The sequence below is a fragment of the Ptychodera flava genome, chromosome 12 (assembly GCF_041260155.1).
Source record: "Ptychodera flava strain L36383 chromosome 12, AS_Pfla_20210202, whole genome shotgun sequence".
NCBI classification, from domain to species: domain Eukaryota; kingdom Metazoa; phylum Hemichordata; class Enteropneusta; family Ptychoderidae; genus Ptychodera; species Ptychodera flava.
This window is the reverse complement of record NC_091939.1, coordinates 34,670,436-34,696,231: the sequence shown is the minus strand read 5'-3', so window position 1 is coordinate 34,696,231 and position 25,796 is coordinate 34,670,436. Positions and strand designations below refer to the sequence as shown.

The following is a 25,796-nucleotide window of genomic DNA, read 5'->3' as shown; positions in this document are numbered from 1 at the left end:
TCTCTTCTCTCTCTCTCTCTCTCTCTCTCTCTCTCTCTCTCTCTCTCTCTCTCTCTCTCTCCAATACACATACACACACATGATCATGGGTATGTAATGACACTAAACTGAACAATACTTTCACACCAAAACCTGGTAGAGTTCTTTATTTCCATAGATACTTGTTTTTGTCTTTTTCATATTTTTTTTTCATTGAAATGGGAGAAAATTACATGATTCATTAAAATCCAACCATGCCTCAAACTCCTTCAAAAGACAAAAATAATCTAAAAGTCTGAGAAAGTATCAAGAAAACAAATAAGTTTCATGGAAACAGAGTTGTCACTCTGGTAACTCTGATAAGTCAACTTTCTACCGTTCAAATTATACTCTGACTCACATAGTAGTCTGTAACCTTGCATCAAAAACATATTGCAAGATTAATCATCATAATATATCACTTGTACACATAGAATCATAAAATAAAACATTTCAGTCTATCACAGTGGCGTTCTATTCTAGATTTAGTATGCTAAGCTGCAATGATAGACTGGCAACAAGTCACCATCAAAATATCATACTCAACTATGTATTAACTGTGCAGTGACAGAATTCACTGGAATTTCGTAATCCACACAGATTGCATGGTCATAGTTACACATTTTCAGATGGTTAAAAAACACAATCAATTGAACTGACTGACAGCAATGCTTCACACTTCCTATTGCCATGGTAGTAATCTGACCAATGGGAAAAGTCCTTGACTGTCAGATGCCAACAATTGATATGATTGGCAGACATTGAAATTTTGAATCCACTAATCGGGATCATGTTCGTTTCAACAACATGTCCTTGTTTTAGGTGAATAATGATTGGCTGTCTTTTGAGAATTTACATTGCTATGCTGCCATGACAACAACCTTTCTGCTTCTGATAAACATGTCAACAGCAGATACCGTAATGGAAATGAAATGACAGCATTCTTTAATTTCCACAATCATGTGTCAGCAATTCGCATACAAGTTTTTGGGTGGCACAAATGAATCTTTACACAGAACACAGATCATTGTGATGTTTGTATAGACCATCAGAATGCAATAATTCTGCCTAAAATGCCCTGAACCAAGCAGAGTGTCTGATGCCAAACATGTTGTGCTTTAAACTTTATCCTGCTATGCAATGCGACATGAGAAGTGCACAGCACTAATAATATAGTCAAAACATTAAATGACAACACTTCTAAGAAGATTCACATTGAAAAGAATACTCATTCAAGCAATGTAATAAGTTGTCATGGAAACACCATAATAATAGACTTTGATAAGTTTATGAAATCAGACTGGTCTACCATACCTCTGTCTACGTACCATCCGACTTTCATCAGTGTTGAAGATAACCGGTAAGTCTCACACACACGGAAATAATGATTATCTTTAAAAGCTGTAAACTGTTATCTAACTGAGAAATGAGCTCTTTCTTTGTGAATCATAGACAGCTGCATATTTAGTAATACTTAAACACAACATCTACCTACACTACTTTGTGATAATAGATTTGTGTACTCTTGACAAGGCATCATCAATACTGGCAAATACAAACTTACACCACTATACATCAACAAAAGTATTCACAAAATTAAAAATCTACGCAGCTCTTGATTAAGTAAGCAAAATCTTTTGTGGTAATAGAAACTGTGAAAGCAAAGCAGAGAATAAAGGAAATTGTTTATCATGACTGTTTTATAGTAATCTGAAAAGGTCACATCAAGAAATAAGATGTAAATCCTATTGTGCGCAGTCCTACCACAGATAAAAAATAATGGCATAAAATATTCTGAGCTTATAAGCTTTTAAACATTATGATGTACAGGTAATACCGTACAATGAGAATAAGCATCTAGCAATGCTGTCAATCTTCTAAAATGTAAAGTAGTACCAGTGAACAGTTAATGTCAATTTATTCTCTACAGATTAAGATAAAAATAATATGTTGTTTATCATAGGCCGACTCTGAGTTCATTTCTAAAGTGCATTTTTTATGCTGCAGAAACAAAGTCATACCAATAGCATGAACAAAAACAAAGACAGAAATGGTTGATCACTTGGTCAAACTACTTCAAAATATATTCTACACATAAACTTGCCTATGATCACATCTTTCACTTAAAAGTACACAATGGTCAACTTAATGGCACCAAACATGATAAAGGAAAAATGAATTTTTGTCATGAATGGTCATTCTGTAATTTATACATAGTTTATTTCACATTATATTATTTTGCAATTGTTCACATTAAACAGTACAAGCAATAACACATTGTAAAAGTCAGAAACACTAGCAAGTATCTTTTGCTGGTGAGTGACATCAAAAGAAAAGATCTACTTTTAGAATAGTATGTCCATCGGCTTTCAATGAATCGCCTCGTCCCCTCCACATGATTCAGACACCCAGCTTTATCAATCAGATACCTATGGGACGCTTTCATTATCTTATAAGATTATGGGTGTGTGGAGGATGGTTGTGTCAGCTGTAATACACAAGTGAGTTCTCTTAGATGCGGAAACTTTCCTGTTTACCATCAATGTGTCTGAGACGCAGGTAGACATCAGTACCAATTCCTTGCATACTCTTCAGTGTGAGGGCGCCACCAAGGTACTCTGCATAGGCTCGGGAGGTAGGCAGACCAAACCCAAAGCTGTGAGATACAAGCAGTTTTACAGAAGTGTCAGATTTTTATTTAAAAGGACCATGGCTGCAATTTTTGATGACGTTTTGACGATTTTGTTTTTTACGTCAACTGCAAGTTCTTGTTCTACTCCTCAAAGCATGTTGACACATCTATATTTTGGCTTGTCAGCACAGCATCTCTACATGTAAAATGCACTGTTCATGTTTACATTGGAATTCTAATCAGGACTTAGATTCACTTGTCAACAATAACGATGCAGAATACACATGTACAGGCTGAGTTGACAAGCTGTACGCTGTATATCTCACCCTGTGTTAGGTAGGTAGGATAAGAAACTGTAGTTGACATTGAAAATAAAAATTGTGAAAAAAATGATCAAGAGATACAGCTACTACGCCCTGTAACTTTCTGAAGTAAATATGAATACTACTACAACTGATGCTTACAACTATTCTGTACATCAAGAATACAGTCAGAATGAGTCAATGACACTGATGATGGCAGTAATTGACAGTTGATGGATTGAAAAAAAGACACTGGGGTTAATCTACCCAATGATGATAAGCACAGCCTATGGTCACTGAAAATATTACAACAACTCAGCACTTCCATATCAATATGCTTTGAGTTAATTGTAGGAACTTAACCTTTTTCTGTACATTAAAGTGCAATGCAGACATCTGTAATTGAAGAATCCAAGTAGACACATTGATTGGCTGAATGAACTAACATACATACACATAAACCCTGCTACATATAAAGAGTGTCTCTGTATTTGAAATAGACTCACCCATGCATTGGTCCTCCACCTGGGCCTTGCTGATCAGCGTTCATCATTTCACCTAGAAGACCCCTTGTCACACGGTCATCAGTGCAACTACCAGACGTAGTGAAGTGATAATGGAACACTTTACCAACATTCATGTGTGGTACTCCGCAACCACGGTCTGAAATCCTGAAATACAAACACATTTCATCTTTGAGTAGTCCAAATGGGTCATACAAGCTCATTTACCCATTACTATATCCTTCTATTCTCCTCTTCCCTATTTTGGGGGGCATTGTTTTGTTTTTTTTGCTCTGAGGAGGATGCCTTGCACAATGAAGGCGCAATGGTGGAAGATTCCACCAGGTTGCATCAATTCTACTTTTGGATCATGCTGTACACGAACACATAGTTCAAGCAGATTTTCAAAACCCATCCTCTCCCTGTATCTGTGAAAAATCCATGCTACTTACCTGACAATAAAATCAGTATCATTATTGGCAATAGTGATGCTGATATCTGGTACATTAGCAAGATTATCCAAATTATTTTCCATAGTTGCCCTGAAAATCAATGAGGCAGATAAAAGTATTAATTTTCAATGGTGACCTACAGGTTTGAATTTTCAAACGCACCAAATGTAGATACATGGTTGAGAATTGTAACATTAATCCTATGAACTGCTCATCTTGTCATGATGCTGGAATGCCAGCGAATGGGAGTCAGTATCCACGGACCATCAACTTGAAGGTGTCATTAGTGTCAGATTCAGATTCAGAAAATTTCCTGTGATGGATTTGGTATTCACTGCTGCTCCTCAGACAGACAGACAGACAGACAGAGTGAGTGAGGGCAAGCATCAGTGTTTAAACACTTGAATCAAGTATGAAGCTTACCTCATAGCATTTTTGATGAGTTCCGGCAGTATATAGTCTAGCGGACTTTGAATGTAGGGAAATGTAGCGTTGACATGACCCTTCAGTTTCACATGGGGAGCATTGCCATACTTGTGCTCACACAATTTCCTAGATGATGTCAAGAAAACGGAATGACCAAGGTGAGAACATGATAAGCACATTAAATGATTAATGCCTTAAAAAAATTACAAGAGATGAATCTGAAAAGGGCTTTCCATCAGAAATGTGAAACCAGACTGTCCATTAAACGTAATCTAATGAATGCTGCATGCATATTGACTTCTATATTCTGTGAAAGGCTGGTCCAGTGGACATTTTCTTTGGTGGTATTGAGGATCTTGACGTCTTTTGCTACAGAGATCTATACATGCAGCATTGAGGCTATTATGAAGATTTGCTTTCATTTGTATGAGTAACCATTGAGATGTCTCTACAATGGACAAAGATGACAGACATGTTTTCTGACTTACTTTCCAAAGTCTATCCAGTTTTCAATAACTTTTCTGAGCTGCATCTGGGTGTTGATAATTCCAATGTAGTTGGGCTGTAAGGAGGGTCATAAAACAACATGCCAGTTGAACACCACAGTTTTTTTCACAATATCACTTGCTTAGCACAAAGCCTTATAATGCTGTATACAGATTGATATGCATGTTACCAATACCATTTACATCAATGTGACTAACGCAAGATCATCATCACACACCACAGTGCTTGTGGTACGTGCCATGTGGTATTTTGCCCCACACAAAGCATTCTGCTTTGGTTGACCAGAGAGTTAACTACCAATAACACTTTTCAACGGCCATGATAATGTAATGCTGTCACACTCGGCTGTGTATGCATTAACTTGGCAGTTGCAAGTGTTATAGTAAGCAGGTTCACCTGAAACACAATACATCGAAGATTTCTAGGTTTGTCAATGATTTCACATTTTTGGTGGAATTCTGTTTTCCAATATTGCAGTGTCCAATGAAGACTCCCTAAGTTGATGGTAAGGTGTACATCATAAAAGTTAGCATGGGGCATGGGGGATTATTCTCTCCACATGAAGAGTATTGTTGGCCACTTCTACAAAGATTATACTTCACTATTTCGTAATGCAAGTTATTTGGTCATTACCAATTGTGTTGAAAACATTAGCTTTGTTGCAAAGATAATGATTGCTAAGGCTGATAATGATTGCTAAGGCTGATAATGATTGCTAAGGCTGATACGTTACTTATCCACATTTGTGAAGTTAGTCAGCAAAAGTAATTTTCACCAACCACAAGCCATGCAATTTTTCAAAGAAAAAATCTTGCACCCAGTTGCATTTAGGGTTTCCTGACTGATTGTTGTTTTGAATTTGAGTAGAGAAAAGCCAAGATTGGTGCTTGACTGTACAAGTTGGTTGAATCCATTTTTGGATATGTATAGACATGTTGATTTGTATCACATTTCATGGTCAGATGTATTTGCATACCTATACTTTCAACAAACTCTTCAGAGCTATTCACTCCTACTATAATGGTATCTACTGAATGGCATATCCAAACTGCCCACCCTAACCATTTTCCCATGATTTAAATTACTGTGTATTCACAGCACTATAAAACTTTTACATATTTTTTCACTTTTTCATTTGAGAAACCACATGACTAATGATTGGAGAATATGCATTGTTGAGTAACCACAGCTAAAGCAGATAAACACATAATCAGCTTTTAAAAGCTTTTCAAGATCAGTTTCAGTTTTCCTTTCTGTCATATTTATTTGGAGGACAATCCCTTTTTGACATTATATCGTTTATTTATCAGATCATTTTTCTTTCAGTTCTTTTTTAGTAATTCAAAACTTTCTCAGGGATAATGGCAGTCACCACAGTGTTAAAAATTCTGCTGAACTATCACTGATATATAGCAGAGAGAATTCATCTGGACTGCAATTCTTTTCAAACATTTGACAACATTGTGACAAACCTAGAGGCCTTCAGGAGTATGTTTACGCGTCACCCTGGGGTCTCAGCCTGCACAAATCACATCAGACAGTCAGACCTCCATCACTATGCAAGCAACCAGAGTGTAGAGCAAGCCGAGACCACCAGAGTCTGTGTGATAGTGATGTATTGGACAAAATACAGCACACAATGTCTGCAAAGAACGAACAGCGTCAAAATGAGACAAAAAAGAAGCAGCAGGGTTTTTAATGTGGCAGTCTTAAAAATGTGTCTTTTTTTGGTCATTCGTAGCAAATGCAGTATGCGTGCAAGTGAATGCTGTGTGTGCAGGATAAGAGAAAGATCTTTGTCTATGTCCCAAATTTCCACCATACAACGTTGACTAGTTTATCGTGGTTTCCTTTAGTATCGCAAGGGTGTTTTAGAACCCACCTCACCTGTTAAAGTCATGTCTGTGGAAGCAAGCAGAAATGGAAGAGAAAACATCAGTTTGGTATGAACTGCAGTTTTATCTATGCTAAATACCTTACCTGGTTTTTTTGGGAGGTGATATTAGTTATGGATTGAGAGATGTTGGTGAGTCATGCCAAGTATCTTATTGTCTATGATAACTTCAAAGAGACCTCTTTGCTATTAACATGAATGCACAAAAGTTTTTCAGTTTAGCTGCACTGATATAGGGATGACCAAATACAACTCAAAGCAGTTTTTTTTCTGCATATTTTACATTATTATTAGACTTGCACAGTGAACTTGCTATCAACTTATTATTAATTACAGATACTAATGTTTCCTGAAAAAAGGTCTAGCTGTGTAGTTGAAACAATCTTGGCATTTAGCAATTCAAATGGTTGTGGCCAAAATTGAGGTTCCACATAGTATGTGTTGCTCAAGCCCTTGACTTTGTTGTTTGTCAATCATTCTTGGTCTGGCCTGGCTCATCAAAATCTCTCTCTCCAGAGACAATAAACGGAAGCACCATGTGCTACAGGAAGATGAAAGTGGCAGCTGTATGTGATGGGTAAATGAGTGTGAATCACTAACATAAACATGCAGAAATTCAAACAGGTAAGACAAGCTTCTGAGAAGTTGATGCGTGGCCTACCCTTTCATGATGCAATCCCAAGTGATGCTCTGCCAACATTCTAATGCCCAGCCGGGACGTTAGAGTGTTATCCAGAAACTTGCGTACCAGCTCTTCATCCTGCCAAAATTAACAAATTTTCAAATTATAGAATTTTTGATATTTTATTGCCTGCAGTGTCCATACAGATGACACAGAAACTCTTGTAATGTATCCTGCATTTTCATATCGGTACATTACACAGTTAAATGTTGTTTTGGATTGCAAATACAAGAACATGAATACCTTCCATTAAAAGCTCTTCTCTCTATCTATACTGTCAGATAAGCAAGGCAATAGCCAGTAACTGGTCAAAATGCTCTACTTGCATTGTAACTTACTACCTGACTCTTTATGTTTAGAAATTGCATAAAAACACATCTTTGTACATTTTTCTTTGGCCTTGTCCAGCTGTTTGTCTGTCCTGCTTGCCTGTAGCACAACACATCCACATCTACATCACTTTAGACTGTTTCATATCAGCATCATTACTTTTTAGAATGTCACCAGTATGGAGGGTGAACTCTCTTACTATGAGTATTTGTAACTTGCCAAAGTGAAATCAAATCAGGGTCAACTGAGGTCAACATTGCTGCAAGATCAATTTATACCATACTGTTCTTTCAGGCAATAAACTGTTTAGGATTGTAATAATTTGCTGATACTTTGGGTTTCATGATGTTCTTCTAAGACAGCATTTTAAGCAATAAGAATAAAATCAACTGAATGACATTGGTTCAGCAAAGACAACAATCAACAATGCTGTCCCCTCACTGACATGACATCTATGTCATGTCAGAGAGCGATAGAGATGTCAGTGTGCAAGTGTATCTCCTCAGTGCTTATAGTGTAAACAAACATACAAATCAAAAGGTTGGACATCTCCCTCCATAGCTTATCTGTCTTTCTGTTACCTGACCCCCTAGCTGCACAGACAAAGCTGTGGTATCACCACAACCTAATTTTCATAAATATCATTTTGTAGTACATGGATGTCATTGTGTAATAAAGCTTGACATCCAAGTTTCTTCAGCCTGATCATAAAGATGGTCCTATCTCTGCACATTATTCTTCATAAACTCTCTCATCCTCACCTTGATGTGTCTGCGACTCTCTTTGAATCCTTCAGCAAGCATAGTAACCACATCTTTGTGATCATCCAGTAAGTTTTTCACCAGAGTACTGTACTTTTGCTCTGTTTCAAAGTCATTGATCTGTAAAAGTACCAGACAATAGCGTATTCAAACAATGTTTTGATCAATACAAGCGATGAAACTGACAGATGTAATTTCTGTTTGGCTCTGCTACCAAATTTTCAGCAAAATGAGAGAAAACTTCACTCTTGGTCAGTGATTGTCAACCTTGTAGGTGGCTTTGTCTATTTCAGTTGCCCTGTTATGCAAAAGCACACTTTTGTAAAGTGTACTCACCCGTGTCGCAAAGACAGGTTTCATAGACTTTACAAGGGTGCTCTCAAAAACTGCTATAGTATTAGTCCAAGTACTGGTGGAAAAATGATTGCAATAAAAATATTTCTGATACTAGCAACTGTCATTCAAGCACGGAGAAAGGATCTTAAACAGTGTTGGTGTTGTGAAAGACATAATCAGCAGAAATGATTAGAAACTCACTGGTGCTACTTCTGAGAGTAGATGGAAAGCTCTGATGTAGAGTTCATGGACTTGAAGGATGGTAGGGTTGCAGCCTACGATAAACGGTAGACCACGAAATGCTGCAATGCGATGTGCAACACGAACTGGTAGCTCCTTATGCAGGTACTGTGCGCTTCTCTGTATGGGTAAAAATATGAAGACCAAATCAAATAAACAACATTCAATAACATGTTTACCAATTCATTGTTCCATTGAGGATAAATTTGGATATTGTTAATATTTCTGTACAATTTAGATGTTTTAACTCTGCCATATAAACATTGCATTCATTTAATACTTGTGGATAGAAATGTCATGACAGAAAAAAAATGGGATTAAACAGTAGAGTCACAGATGGTGTTTTTGTCAAAGCATGGTGTACTCTGTCCCAGTTTCTGAGTGCATGCAACAAACAGACAAGAACTTCCACACTGCTTGAGGGCAATCTTTATTTCTGGTTGCTTGCCAAGATTCCAATTCACACTGGCCACGTGCAGATCTGATGTGCAGGCATTCGATTATAACGACAGCACTTTACAGACAGACTTGTATGCTAGGATTTTGAGCATGATGAAACATGAAATGTATCCGTGAGGGAGATTCATGTCACACTTCAGAGATTTTTACATCATGAAATTACAGAAAATGCCACGGATATCTATCATATCAACAGACATTATCTGATACCTTTCTTTGTGTTAGAGGTTTTTCACATCAGTTGGTAAGGAAATTGAAGTTTATAAACTGAACGAGATAGAATACTTGCAGTGGTTTTACATTTAGTGAAAACTTCCATGACATGCAGTGACCTAGTAACTGATGATAGATAGGTTCAGATGTACTTTCTAACCTACTAAGTACAATTGTGGCAGTGAAGCAATAAACAACACAGAGATCTGACATCTACAATTTAATTGTATTATCTTCCTCTTTTTAAAGGCAGGCACTGGCTATACATGTAAATGAGTTGAGTGTTAGTAAACAAATGGTATCTGTTATTTCATTTGAGTTTGGAATGAAGAAATAAGTGTAAGAGAAAACCCAGAATTCACAGGCAGTATTTTTTAGATAAGAAAATTTCTTAACATGTGCATAATTATACGTGTACATCTAATATCAGTGTTATACCAGTATGTGTGTGACTATTTAATGTACACCTTGTAAAGCTTTGTTTTCTGTTGAATTTTACATCAACTGACAAAATGTACTTTGTATTAAATGTCACCAGGACTAAATGAAGAAATAAGTGTAAGAGAAAATCCAGAATTCACAAGCAGTATTGTGGGGGGGGGGGGGGGAGATTTCCTCCTTTTCCAGAAAATTTAGGGGAGATTTCACAAGTTCATGTGTTCTACTTGTATCTCTAAGGTGTGGCTGGCACCATTTCATGGGGGGCTTGGTCCCCCCTTGACATATTACTACGGGGTGCCAACATGTCAACAGAGGAGGAATCCCCCATCCCCCCATCTAAATTAAACACTGTACTACTATCAGGGCAGTACTGTACACTGAAGGACATACAGTAGCTCCCAGGTTTACCAGATTTTCTATCGTATGTCTGCGTTTTGACAGAAGGAGATGGTGGCAGTGTTGTTATTCCTATATCATGTAACTTGTCAAGGTTTGCTTTTTTCTTAGATGTAAGATTAAATTTCTGTTTGAGTATACTGTCTTTGATGCTGAACATATTACACTTGTTACTCAGGTATTGGCTTTACCATTTGCATGCTGAATGTGTGGTGCATTTGTGTGTGAGTCTGAGTTGGCCGAATGAACTCTCATGATCTGCATATAATTCAAACAGCACCTGTTGTTGGTCAGAGGCAAAGCTACACTCACACAAGACATGTGATTGCTGCTCTCTATCGTCGCTGCAATTTCTGAAGTTTCCACTATGCTAATATCATCACTCTGCTATGCCAGTATTGCTGGCTGCTGATACAATCCTATCTATTGAACCTGTGCTGAGTTAGGTAGCTGCATCAAGGCTGTGGACTGCAGCTGGTTTGCACTACATCTCACAGTTCGAAAGAGCTTTTCCCTCGGTTACCAGTCCGAGTCACCAGTCAACCCATCTATTTGCAGTCTACAGTATCTCAAATTGCTCTGCACACAGGAACAAAGACTACAGAATACATGGATGGACTGTCGTTGTGAGTAACACTGCATCACCTGGTATCTCTTACCAAATTTGAATATTTGTATAGTTTTTACCTTTACTATTATTGTATTACCTGAAGTTTATTTGTGTTATTTAAACCTTTGAGCACCAAAGTCAATTTCTGTCAGCTATGTAAAATATACCACAGTAAATTTTTTCAGATTTTTGCCAAAATTTTGATGAAAAGCTCTAGCCAATAAAATGTGGTGTCCCTTCAATCCACAATTGTCAGAAAAATCACAGAAAAATTCATAAAAATTGGTAAAATGTTGAAATTTTGACGGGAAAAAAGTACAGTGCTAAAAGGGTTAAAGTTAGTCTAAGACCAGTAAATACACTATTTGTCCCTGTGAGTCAACCCTAATACTATACTTTCCTTCAGTGTAAAACAATCTTGAAATTTTTATTAGACCCCAGGTCTACCCTCACCGAAGTCAAACTTGTAACACACCAGTAAATATGTGAACCCCTACTTTCCCATTGCTTTCAGATTTTTCCTTCAAACTTGACAAAAATGAAGTACAGCAAAGACCACTTATCACATATGCTTTTGGGTAAAATCGGTAAAAGTCCTCATGTCATCGCAAGATAAAGTTGCAAATCCTCTGCATGACTTTAAAGGTCACAAAGATGGCCAAGTTGGTCAAACATTGATAATGCAATAAGTAAAATTAGTCATAATACGCAAAAAGGATATGCTTTGCCAACCCTCACAAGACTTAATCAGACAAACATTGAACCGGGCAAGAAAGGGTGCATTTATACTCATGTAGCTCACAACAAGTCTACATCATATGATGAAACATATCCGCAATAGGTGACCATCTGTACACTGACCAATTTGAAATTGATCTGACACACCCCAGAAAATCATGTTGTGTTGGTGTTTGTTGGCTGCCAGGCAGGCATGAAATTTTGTCAATGCTTTATGCATGGTGTACTTCAAATCTTTCCATAAAAGGAATAAAACATCCTTTGATAGTAAGCTAACATCTGAATATCAATGTAACTAATTGTCATGACACATGTACACAAGTCCATGTTATCCACATAAAAACCATTGAAAATTGGGTGGAGCAGGCATACAAGTGTCATTCAGCTATTCAAACAGTCACATGTACTTCTATCAAATATTGATTATCTTTGACACAATGGTGACTTGAAAGATGTCCTTCTAGCAATGGTCTGATGTCAAAATGGGAAGTAGCATGCATCAATGGCCTGCACCATATCAACAAACAGTTTGCCGCACCACAATAGCTGTGTAGCTAGACAGTCTTTCAGAATGGATGAACTAATTTGGAAACTAGTGATGCAACCTTGGGCATGGGATTCACATAGACACATATCACATACAAATGAAAACATCTGCAATGATCTGAAAAAATACACTATTTTAGAATCAATGAACTAACAGTCAATACTCTAACAAACTCTCAATTTGGAATATTACCACGCCACACTAGTTACTGTAATAAATAGGTGGGAAAGAAATGTATTTAATTAAGAACCTCACTGTATAATATTTGTAAGTTTTTGGTGTCACCGTTGGGTGATATATTCAACGTGTTTACAATAAAGCTGAAGGCAGTTGTTGTACACATGAACAGTTACTGCTTCCTGTGTAGCAGTAACACAGAGCAATTTACCTAGCACATTGAACCCTATGGCAATGCCCTGTTTATAAGCTGCCTGACCTCAACCCTCAGTGTGAGTATCATAGCATGACTTGCAAGTGAGACATTTACTTTTCACTCACTACAACGAGACATATCAACAAACCCTTTTGTGGGAGTCTGTGCAGGAGACTTGCTTTTATGTTGTGATGCACTGTAAACAGAGAGTCAAAACAAATGAGGAAAACAAAATTATTTGTTTTCCACTTTGCCAAATGGAGGTCACAGTACATCTATAAAATGTCATATATCAACCTACTTATGTATTCAATCTCTTTTACATAGTATGGCTTCACTTTGTGGATGAATATATTTAACTGAAATTAACCTGCTCCACAATCATGTTGAACAGCTTAGTTCATCCACTTGTTCATATTAAAATCAGATGAATCAATATTCCCTGAAAGCTCACATTTCCCTTCACTAAGGTGGTGTAAATAATTACCAAGTATCACAGTTACCAAATACAATTTGGTGTCAATCAGAAAGACGGCAAGCACACTCTGCCACCATATTCAAATTGTATGTATATGCCATACATGCTGACAAGTGAAATCTGTTTTTAATAAGGCTCCAATTTCTTGTGGAAAATGGCGACTAAAGATCAGAAATTAGAAGTTGATAGTAACTACTCTGTCTTGGAGGTGGTCATTTTTTCGGCATCAGTACATGTTTGGACAAAATTGTCAGCAGCTTGGTCCATCACTCTTTGAAAGGACATATTCGTCAAATTTAAGTTGATCATTCAAGGTTTTGATGGGCATGACAAATACATGTATTAGCAAATGTAACCCCCAAGTTAAAGGCCACTATCCTTGAACTTCTACCTGAATTACTGAAATAGTCATGGAAATGAGGCCACGCGATGACCCCTGGCAAGTACATGTATACTCCCTGCTTTTATTTGCAAGCACTGACATTCATTGTATCATTATGCACTAAATTCTTTGAGATTTTACAAGTAACAAGGAATACATAGCAAGGCAAACAGCTTCACTGGCAGCATTGGTGAAGGAAAACATGAATTTTGTGATCTGTTCCGTTGAACATTAGCTGTTCAAACATTCTGGTTCTTGTATACTTGCACTGCTTAAAGGAACTTGTTTGTGTTATGTTGCTGTGCATTCATAGTTGTTATGATGCTGTACACAGCGACATGCAACTTGGTACACAAGCCACACTCCTATTATCGAAGCCATACAATGGCATGAATCATGGAGTAACCGCTAAAACAATGCTAGTTAATTACACTGAGATAACATACTTAGTTCTCATTTGTAATGTAATTACAGAAGCATAGATTATGAAATATGTTACAGTACAGCAAAAGCAAGATACATTCTTTCACGCTTTTTCCTAAAAAAAATTCTCATTGATGCTCTTTGTTTTCACCAAAAATAGAGTTGGTAACCTTTTGAAATCTATAGATAATCTTTACACAGTAATATGCAAATGAGCTCCATTGTAAAGGAATGCTATCTCCATAGAAGGTCATTCAGAGAACTAGGTCACGTTTGCCCTGGACAAACACTAAACCATGTAAACAACTACTAAAGTCCATCAAGTGAGCATTGTTGGTGGAGGGACTGTGTGTTAATGAAACATGAAGCAATTTGAAGTGACACTGGAATTTTTTCACCATGGCTATCCTATCATTTCATGGAAATTGTTTCATGGAAATGTATTGAATGAGAATGTGCTACTGCAAATTTGCTTGCATTATTGCATGCACATAATGAATTACTATGCCATGCCATTCCTGTCATGTGACACCACACCAGTATGGCAGTACCCTATTTCCTAGGGTCAATTTGAGACCATTGGAACATGAACCCACTTTACTACAAGTGTGCAGCCCTTACACACTGACCAATATTCCACAAACATCTCAGCATGACCTATGTTCATGTTGTGATGGGAAAATTTGGGGCAAATTCCTAAGGAATAAATACAGTGCATATGGCCTTGATTTGAACCATGGAGGTAAATTAAAATTGACTGAATACAGAAACAATGTTTTCAATTGCATATTGAAAATTTACTTGTATTATAATATAAATAGTGTGATAACAGATCGCTTAAAACCATATATATTTCACACTGCTGTCCTAGAGTACAGGCTGTCATTCAGAGTAACAATCAGGAGAGATAAAATAAAATCGTCTTTCATGACAATATTTGACGCTAACCTTTATTATGGCCACATTTTTTGTCATAACTGGCATGTATTGAGAATCAGGTGATTGTTGACTGGAGCAAAGCTCCAAAGATTGGACCCACTGAAAATGTTTTTCATAGCTGGTACATACACACCGATCTCTGAGTTTGAAGATGAGATGTACGTATTAAATCTTTCCAAGCATTGCAAACTGTTTTTCTTCCTGTGGTAGTGCTAATGTGATCTACAAAATTTCTCTACAACAAATGAATGCTGTGTGTCCCCTTAGTCAGGGTATTTTCTAAGCTGTATTCAGATGTTCAGGAAAAATTTCTATCACAAGGCAATCAAAATACATAGGCATATTCATGTGCGCCTACAGAATTGAGTGTCAAATTTAGTCTTCACCATTTATAGCGTTTCTATCAAGGATTCCTTGTAAAGACTTAGTTACCATGTACCTTCAATCAACTATGGGAACTCATATTACAATCTCTGGTCTTTGCTGCCATTCATGATTTTAACACGTATTGTTCAAACGCCTCTAAAAATATTGTAATTAAGGAAACACAGAGGATGGCAAAAGCATGCTTTAATTTATAATGGAAGAAAAATATCTGAAAATATGCCTGAGGGTATCAGGTGGAATTATATATGGACATACTGCACGTATTTCAAAGCTTACCTAAATGTTAGAGGACATGTACATTGCTTAAATTATTCTAAAACAACTCTGAGTCTCAACACCAGATGTGCAGGACACATACATTATGGGGTTGCAGAATCTGTCCCTGGGATCTGTCTCAGGCTACTGATGTTATCACCTCTGAACAAAGTAAACCAATGTTATCTAACACAATCTGGGGATTCTGGTTTGTGTATCAGATTTTATGAGTAATTTACATATAACTGTACTTTTGTATTTACCAATGATCTCCATAGTGAGGGAGGGCAGGGCATCAAGTTTGATTGGAACAAAGGGCCTTCACATTCAAATTTCATTGTTCTAGTCGCGTAATTTAAATATTCTGAATGGAAATTATGTAATAGCAACACAAACTGTCAACAACCACTTCACTCTCTGACTTCTACAATTTTCTTTGAAAATGATCCATTTAAAATTTTCAAACTCAACACCTTTGAGTAAATTTTGACGGCACGCATAAAATGATTGCTTCAACTCACACAGCACACCACTGTCATAGTTGTCCAAAGTTACACTACCACAGTATGAACAACTGTTACAGAAGGACTATTCCCATGAATATATTTTGAGCACAACACAATGACCAATTTACCATTTTTACCCATTTTCAATATTTCTGTACTCATGGCTGTTTTCTATATAAACAGTAATTCAACAAAACCTCTGAAAGATCAGCTGTCTATTGCAGGTCAAAAGTCAATCGCACACTTCAAAACCTGATGCAATACACAACAAATAATTTATGTCTTCAACTCACTAAATGTGTATTCACTTTTTGAAAATAAATCCAACAGATATTACAATTTATAAAATTTTGTTACAAGAGATAGACGAGATTGAGAGTTCTAAGAAGAGCAGGCACAGACTATAACAACCTATATTTCATTGCATGAGAATGAAAACAGCTGTTCAATATTAGCCGACTCATCCAATGCTATAATTTACCTTCATGTGCCCCTGGTATCTCTTACAGAATCTAATCAAAATCTGGAGGAGTTTGTTTAACAAACAGAAGTCATGCCACATTTTTCAAGGCACTGCAATATCTTTGGCTGACAGCCATTATGCCTGTTTAGACAAATCTACGGTATTCAGAATTTCTGTTGCAAGCTTTCTAAAACGTGTCTTGCTTTGTCCATGCTCATTATTACTCACTGCATGTACATAGCATAGGGCCCAGTATGTGGTTGTCTGCTGGCGTGGCAGACGGATGATGCAATACAGTAGCAACACGTCACCCCATCAGTACATGGTTTTGCTAGTGCTGCTTGCTTCCTCTCACAGACCCTGCTGAAGGTTACTAGTATATTATAATAATCCCTCTAAAAACAGGGATACCAAGAATATGAATTAAACTGCAATGATAGTAGTGAATGCTGGCGATAGGCCAGAGTTTGGTGGTGAAAGAGTGATTAGGGTAGGGGTTTAGACTCCGATGACCTGGCAGCTAATCTTTGTGCAAGGTAGCACGTGTCAGGTAGCACGTGTAAAGGGCATGTCCTGTGAGTTGTTTATTTCAGTTGGACTTAATTCTTAGTTGACTTAATTCTTGGTTTGCATATTATTATGCAATTACACTATTTATCAAACATGCTATGAGATCAGCTGGGTTGGCCTCCAGCTATTCACATGGAGAGGGACATTGCTCATGGAACTTGCTCCCTATCACCAGACCTACTCTATCAAATCATGATCTCAAACAGCCTTTATCATCTGCAGTGTTTCATAATGTTTTTCTGTTAAGTTTATTCATTTTGGTAGTAATCACTAATTTGCAAGAAATCAGTAGCGGTGGATTGCAATTGGACAGCAGAAATATTATGAAGAAACCAAATAGTCAAAATCTGGGCCAGAATCTAATTATATAGGTTATGTTATGACATGATGTCTATTTGACTTGATATTTTTGACGTAAATTTCAGAGACAAACAGACAAAGAGTCTGAAGACTCGTCAAAAGTCATCAACAGCTATTGATTCAAGACCAGTATGCCCTCTTAGCTGACCAGTGTCTTGAGAAAGTTTACTTTGAATGTTGAATGTTTCATATATTACTCAGACTGATCTAAGAATGATTCATAGAAATCTGACAAGTGGCTTGAAGTGTTCACTATGACAGTCAGTTAGAGGACTTGCTGTTCAAGAATGATGGATTGAAGGGAACAGCTTTAATTTAAAATGGGTTTAATTACTGAGAGATGGAAATAGTGAAATGCACTATAATTGTGCTCTCGACTATACAGTAAAACAGAACTTGCAGCAAAGGATGTTTCAATGCATGACTGACATGAACCATAGCACATCCAGGACACTGTAAAGACAATCACAATTCCTTTCCAAACTCTGTATCAAGACTCTATTTAGACCAAGGTACCTGTTGCCATTTCATTTGTACTTCAAGCAGATCACCAAGTCATGTGTCAGTCATTCAGGTGTAAACACGTGTTGTATTTACAACTCTACCATGCACACACGTTCAAAGCACCATTGACATCCTTTTGAAATTCATATGTAAAGCAGCAACCCTTTATAGTTTACAATCGTTATTCTATCATGGACCCTAGATACTAATTTCTAGGGTCCATGGTCATTCAAAGCAACTGAGCGACAGAGACTGACATTCCAAAAAGTATTTGTCTAAATTTAACTTGGACTTCATGAATTTTCAGAGCCAGTAGACATAGAATATCTTTGACATTTCCAAGTTAAAGATATGTTCAAATCATCAACCCAACCTCTTGATATAAATGAGAATCACTTACCAATATATGGTTGCCGTCCGGTGACTTTCCAGAATAGAGCAGTGTTGTTGGTGAAAGACGTACCAGTGGCTGTACATGAGAAAAGATTGCAAACAGAACATTAATTATTGCAACACAAGCATTAAATCCTTTTTGCTTCAGTGTAGTAGTGTAAAACACAAGGAACACAAGAATTAATATCTGTAGAGCATTTAACATTGAACTTTCACAATCAACCTGGTAAACATCTGTAACTGTAACTAACTCTCACAGTATGACAGTGCATTGGGGAGTGTGACATCAATGCCATGGAATTTCACCTGGTAGTATTGTATGCAGTATTTTCTTGATGTTTCTCTCAAAAGAGGGATGTCCCCTCTCCTTGGAGGAGGACTTTGTTTCCTATAAAGATGCGTACTGGGGTCTACCGGTAAGCTGTCTTTCCTTTTACCATTCTACTTTTCTAAAGAAGGCAATATGGTTGTTTACATTATGACCACAGATGATTGAGATCGAGATCAAATCAAACTAACCAGTCAATTTTAACCATAGATGATTGAGATCTAGATCAAATCAAACTAACCAGTCAATTTTAACCACAGATGATTGAGATCTAGATCAAATCAAACTAACCAATCAATTTTAACCACAGATGATTGAGATCTAGATCAAATCAAACTAACCAATCAATTTTAACCACAGATGATTGAGATCTAGATCAAATCAAACTAACCAATCAATTTTAACCACAGATGATTGAGATCTAGATCAAATCAAACTAACCAATCAATTTTAACCACAGATGATTGAGATCAAAATCAAATCAAACTAGCCAATCAATTTTAACCACAGATGATTGAGATCAAAATCAAATCAAACTAACCAATCAATTTTAATCATCCCCTCGTTAACAAAGATGGTGAGATCACTGTATTGGCAATATGTGTTACTCAATATCTAAACACACTTTGTTATTTTATTTGTATCTCCAAATCCCTCATCACCATGTTACCGATGTGTAGGCATTCCAGTTAAAAACAATACAAATGTTCTAAAGTTAGGGGTTGAATGCATTGCTAGGGGATACTGATATACATGTACACTTGCTGTACAATGAAGAGAAGCCGAAAAAAACAAATAGTATTTTGATTTCTTTGAGAACCTTTCCATTTTTGGAAATTACCTTTACTCAGCCCTATTACAATATACATCAAGTGTAATGGAGATCACTTAGCCTGTAGTACACATATATATGTTACGGTGCAGTGAAGGTGAGACTTAAAGCATTTGCGTTTTAGTCATAGTTTATGAGTTAGTGAAATAAAATAAAAGAAATTCTATTCCATCATAAACAACCAAGATAACAAAATACTTAAACTGGGAACAACACAGCTAATTTCAGGCATTTCAAGGGCATATAAATAGCTGGCCAAATGCTATTGGTTGAGGGCGTAAGGCCACACACTTGTAATTTGCATACAATTGAAAGTGAACACACCAAAATAATCAAAACAACTTTCAAGGCCATCAGGTGACTTGGTGGCGAATTTATTGATTTTCTTTAATCAGGATAAAATATTAAGTTCATGGTCACATGGTGATAAATACAAACCAATCAAAATAGCTTGATGAATTATTAATACTATTGTTTGAATAGTAATTTCAAACTGACCCAGAATATATTGACATTGACCTCCTGAAATCAATATCACAAATGTTTTTTCATAAAACTGACCATCATACCTACTTATCTTGTAGCCTGAAAGTAATGATAAAAATCGCATGCATATGCCTATGTGATGTGCTATTAAAGTACAAAATTTCTCCGAAGATATCAGACCTGACTTACTGTAATTTCTACAGTTCTTGTAAAGACGGTTGGTAAATTTATCTTCAGAAATGTCATTTATTGGAAAACTGTGCTATATTTCATGTTGATGATTATACTAACATTTGTACGCCGTAAGATTGAAATCATGGTAACAGATTTTTCTTGAGAATGAGGCTTTTATCATTAACTGTTCATGGATTTATATATAATTGCATATTGTCTTCAGAGTTGATATCATCAAACTGCTCTAACCTACAGTACAGAAAGAACTGGCTTATGATGTCAATTCACAAGCAACTGTAAAATTAGCATACTGCATAGTTGAATTTGTGATACGTGACGGTGTACATATACAATTTGTGATACAATTTTTGAAATTGTGATGTATAACAAAACAAGATGCTGATATAGCAACACTGGCATATTTTTCAAACATTGTTGACAAATTATCATTGATACATTGAAAAGCTTGCTTGCTGTTGCCTTTTCTATTTTAACACTAATCAATTGAAAAAGAAAAATTTTAACCCAAAATGAATTTAATGAATATCAGTAGCACAGAGTGTTTCAAGTAAGAATTTCCTATGCTGCCTAATTAAGCATTGATCAAGATCAAAATGAGCAGAAAAATAGGAAGCTGATCATTGGCACTTTTCAAAAACAAGAGTTGAGATAGGGTCAAAGCCCTGTAATGGGAATACGGTTGTAAAATGTCACTGATATTACTTCCTCAGTAAACACTAGTAGGGCTCACTGACAACAAACAAAAGCAGATATGCTCTGCTTCTGTTCATGTGTCATGAATTACAGGAAGCAGACCAGGGCACACAATAACTGGACGTGCCATTCCTTGAACTTTTTGAATGACCTTCCATGAGGTGACTAACAGGAAGAAGAGCTCAAATAAATGACATTGTTGCTATACTTGGAGATACAAATTTTGAATAGCTAATTCTAAATATCCCAATGACAAAGAGTTTGAATATGATGGAGTTTGAATATGATGGAGGATGTATGTACCAATGAATATGCACACTTATCATATTGGGCTTGCTATTTCACATGCCTAGTAAACCTAGATACTGTTAGATAGCAATCAGCGACTAACCCCCTTCCAATTAGACACTGAGTGGACCTAACTTTCAAAATAAAATTCCGTAAAACACCTCTGAGCCCAATATAAGTAATTTGTGCTTTGTTTTTTGACAAAATCAAAGAAAAAGCTTACAAAAACATCTGCACACAAACCTCATGAACAAACAATGGTGCATATTTAATGAGGTCATACCACTGGGAAGTTCAGGCAACATCCAGCTGATTCGTTTCAATGGGCCAGCCCACACAGATCTGAGCATCTCTCCTTTAACCTGTGATCATCAATGTGGCAATCTCCATACATTTCACAAGAAAGGTGATGTTGTGTTCCCTTTTTAAAAATCATACAAAGGACACAAGCCTGTCTTAACAATAAGGTGGTAACTGGTTGATGTTTTCAGTAAGAGTAAATATGCTATCTTGATTGGACGTTTTTATCAGTATTGTGCTATTCTATTGAATATCTTTAGCTCCATTTAATAGCCAAAATTGTTCAAAATATATAAACTATATGTATATTATTCATTGACCCTCTGGTCCCTCATTGTCCTCTAGAAGAACTCAAGGGTGTGTATGTGATGTGAGTTGTGAGAATGTGACAAAGCAAAATCGATGCCAGTCCAAACATACACAGAATGGCAGGATAATAAGGATTAGGACAATGTTCCACTCAAACGACACCCGCATCATGATAAATGAAATTTTTGGACGGAAAAGAACAAACTAAGCTGCCTCACCCAAAGCTATCTCTAAATGAGACTTGGATATAGTGTCCTGATACAACCATTGGAAATAATTACTGTATTCTGAAGCAGGTAAAAATTCGTGTGTGTGTCACGGTTACTCCACCCAACAGAGTAACCGTATGTATGTTATACACATTTTGAATAATAACATTGACAGAAGAGCGCTGTAGTTACAAATCAGTATCAGTTTTATTCTGCCCAACCAATTGGAAGTTAAACACGTCCTAATAATCAATCAATCGGATCATACGATCATACGCCGTGACTATCTGCTGATCTTGATTATTGAAATATCCCTAAATAAACAATGTGAAAAGAAATCCTTCTTTAACCAATAGTGTTCTCTCAATTCTTGAAGGCATCTGTGTTGAAGCTATTAGGAATCAATCTGCCTCCAACGTTGTGAAGCTTGCGTTACAGCGTTCAAGCTTAGCAACAATAGAGGATGATGTAATTCTGAACAGCATTCAGTCCACATCATGCAACACCTCTGAGGGGTAACGGGCCGGGGGTTACGGTTAGAGTGAATCTTATTTCTCACAGTTCAACTGTGGTAACTTGGAACTATTCGCGATTACAAGGCGATGGCTCGTCAACAATTTTGGCAAGTGAAACTGGGTGGTCTATCATTGCCATATTTTCTATTTTGTCACAACAACAACAGAGGCCCTGATCTGGGGGCCCCGTGGCCAGCAATGGTTCATCACTCACTCACAAACTAACGGCAACGCTCCACAAGTTTGATTCAGGGCTCACCTTCTCGGCTGCTGTATCAATGGCACTCTGATTGTAGAATGACGTTACCGATCTCGACCTTTCCCTTGCTTCCGCTTGTTCTAAAGTAGTGAAAGTCCTATTGACGGCAACTATTGATGTAGGTCCATTTTCAGCGACCAGATTTTGAAGCAGGCACCGCTGAGAACACAGGACGAATCCTTTTACCTTCCTTTGCCACATTGCGCTGGTCAGGGTGAATAAATAAACAGAAAGGAAACTAAACAGAAAAACTATTTCTGTCCTTATTATTCATATCACTCTCTCTGAAAGAAGTCTGTCTCCGGGCTTTCAATTTGCCCCTAGCTTCTCCCATTCTACGTGTACAGTTAGTTTCCGTCGATACTCCACTGCTGCTGCTCACAGAATAACGATTCAGCAAATGCAATGCATACGTGACGGTGTGACCTTTGACTTTAAAAAGTTAACCAATCGAAAAATAGGATACTAGGTGTGGGGCGACGCATCTGTGTCGCACGTGCTGATTGCGTGCTCTTATTGTAAACAATACAGCGACAAACTTTCTTGTTTTGCACGCTAGCAAGTTTCACAGTTAGTCATGATTCTCATTGCTGCCGTTCCAGTACTGATTCATCGACGTTGGCCTGTAGTTTATTGCTCTTTACATGTAATCGTGAAGTCGGTATTCGCGATGCGTAAGGGAGCCGTCATTATTTACCATAGGGGGGTTGAAGGAATTTCATCGGAAACTCCGAAATTTCGAGTACCCCCCCCCTTGCCAACCATGATGAGTTTGAGTAACCCCCCTCTCTAACTCAGCAATTTTGACTGATCCCCCACTTAGAAGAGTCAAATACCAATACATGTACTTGTAAAATCTACAAAGGACCAATATGGTAGGGGGGGGCTCGCGGAATCGCGATTGAAATTTTTTTTTTCAGATCCTCCCTCAGTACCGCAAAAAAATTTCAAGTCCCCTCTATATGATCATTTTTTTCAAGTATTAAAACCCCAAATAAGGGATGTACCCACAGAAAAAATAAACATGCATTGCACAGTTTTGCTCGACAGTACCAAGTAATCAGCAGTTTTCAGAGCCATATTGCTGAGGCAAGATATTAAATGATTTATTCATTTTTAAATGCATCAGTGGACATTTTGGATTTATCAGTCTAAGCCGACTTAAGTAAATCCAACTCTGGCCAGGTCAATAGCACATGCGGAAGAGCACACAGAATGACGATCACGAGAGAGTATGCAAATTGTGAAAAACTCAGCGCAGTGACCTTTAACAAGTACAGACATAAATGACCCAGATGCCATTTATAAAAGCTTTCCAAATTTGACAATACTGGAAGTTTAAAATATTCCATCAAATTTACATTTTAATATCTGAAATTTGGATGCAATATGATAGCAAATTTGGTCAAAAATAAATAATTCCATTTTTCAACACGGCCTATGAATGTGTACAGTGCATTTGTATCATTACAAATGACTTATCACCAATATTTATGTATACAGGCTTTAATTGACAAACTGAATATTGTGTGTTTAGGGACACAGCAAGAAACTGTATTTGGTATATGAAAAAATATCAACAGTTGCAGCTTCTGCCCAGTTACGCGGCCTGCTTGTTTTCTTACGAAAATTCAATGGCATTCATACATTTTTAGGTTTTTTCGAGATAAAAAACATAAAATGCGGCAAAATGGTTCTCGATTTTGTTTAATTATTATGTAAGCTTAAGAACCATTGAATGATATAAAAACGTTATTTACTTTGCATTGATTTAACTACCAAACCTTGAAATCGGAAAATGTAAAAAATAAAAGGGAACCGAAATGTTTTCAGCCCCCCCCCCCTCTATTTACGCAGTGCACAGTTTTAAAGAGTTTGTTATGCCTTCATGTTGAAAGCCATAAAGAGAACGTCGGCACAAAAACTAATATGTTGGCAAAAGCGAACTAGCGATTAATATGATGGATGGGTCGGATTAATGGGGGATATAGCCCATCTCCTACAAACCAGTCCTTGGGGGAGGGTCACATTTTGCATACAAGCTGCTTAGGAAGGTTACTGATGAGTGCAAATCACCAGTGTGCTGTTTACAACCGGTGATGAATAAACTTTTCACAAAAACCCTACAAGAACTGTTGAAATATCTGTCCTACAGCACATATATTACATTCGATTTGTGTGATACATGTGTTCACTTTGAATCAATAAGAGCGCACAAATATAATGCGATAAAAGTGCAATGATTTGAGAACTGACAAACTGAGCTTGGTAATGATTAAACATGTTGAAATGCAAAGTAAACATCTCGTCTTCAAAACCTGTCAATTAATAAGAGTTGGAAGTTGAAAGGTTTGATGTTCTCCGACCGTGCAAAAGAGACAAGGTGTTGCAGTGAATACTTAAATCACATTCAGCCCCTACCCCTATATGATGACGCAGCCCAACCTGCAAACAAAACATTACTTCCTTTGGCCCACGTGTACATATTTAGTGTATTACAGAGAAGGTTTGGCATGTTGAAGCTTTTTGAAACACTTTTCGACCTTTTCATTATTCTTAGCAGACCTTGGTGCTTTAAATTACCTCGGCATCGGTCGATGAGCGCTCCACAAAGTTGCTAGTGGTTTCAAGGGTGTCCCGAATGTTTAACGTAGGGCCATTGACTGAGGGCCCTACTGTCTCTGATTTGTCCTTTTCTGGGGAAAAATGTATCAGGTTCTTCAGAAGAAAAGGTTGAAGAAAAAGTAATTTTGCGTTAATGCACAACTGAAACGGTATTTCTGTGATCGTAAGTTTTATGACAAACGTTTTGAATGTTACAACATCTGAGAAAATATCTGGAATTTCTCTTATGCTGTGTCC

General features: G+C 37.1%; 1 protein-coding gene across 1 annotated transcript; it reads right to left on the bottom strand.

Moving 5' to 3' along the window:
• Window positions 1-115: 115 nt before the first annotated feature.
• On the bottom strand, window positions 116-23,378 carry LOC139145731 (branched-chain alpha-ketoacid dehydrogenase kinase-like). Its single transcript, XM_070717041.1, has 10 exons — window positions 22,935-23,378; window positions 18,528-18,596; window positions 9,045-9,203; window positions 8,508-8,627; window positions 7,396-7,494; window positions 4,822-4,895; window positions 4,331-4,459; window positions 3,908-3,997; window positions 3,459-3,623; window positions 116-2,674 (listed from the first exon to the last, which is right to left on the bottom strand). The coding sequence occupies exons 1-10, from the start codon at window positions 23,133-23,135 to the stop codon at window positions 2,530-2,532; spliced, it is 1,251 nt and encodes a 416-aa protein (XP_070573142.1). The 5' UTR covers window positions 23,136-23,378; the 3' UTR covers window positions 116-2,529.
• Between the last annotated feature and the right edge of the window lie 2,418 nt (window positions 23,379-25,796).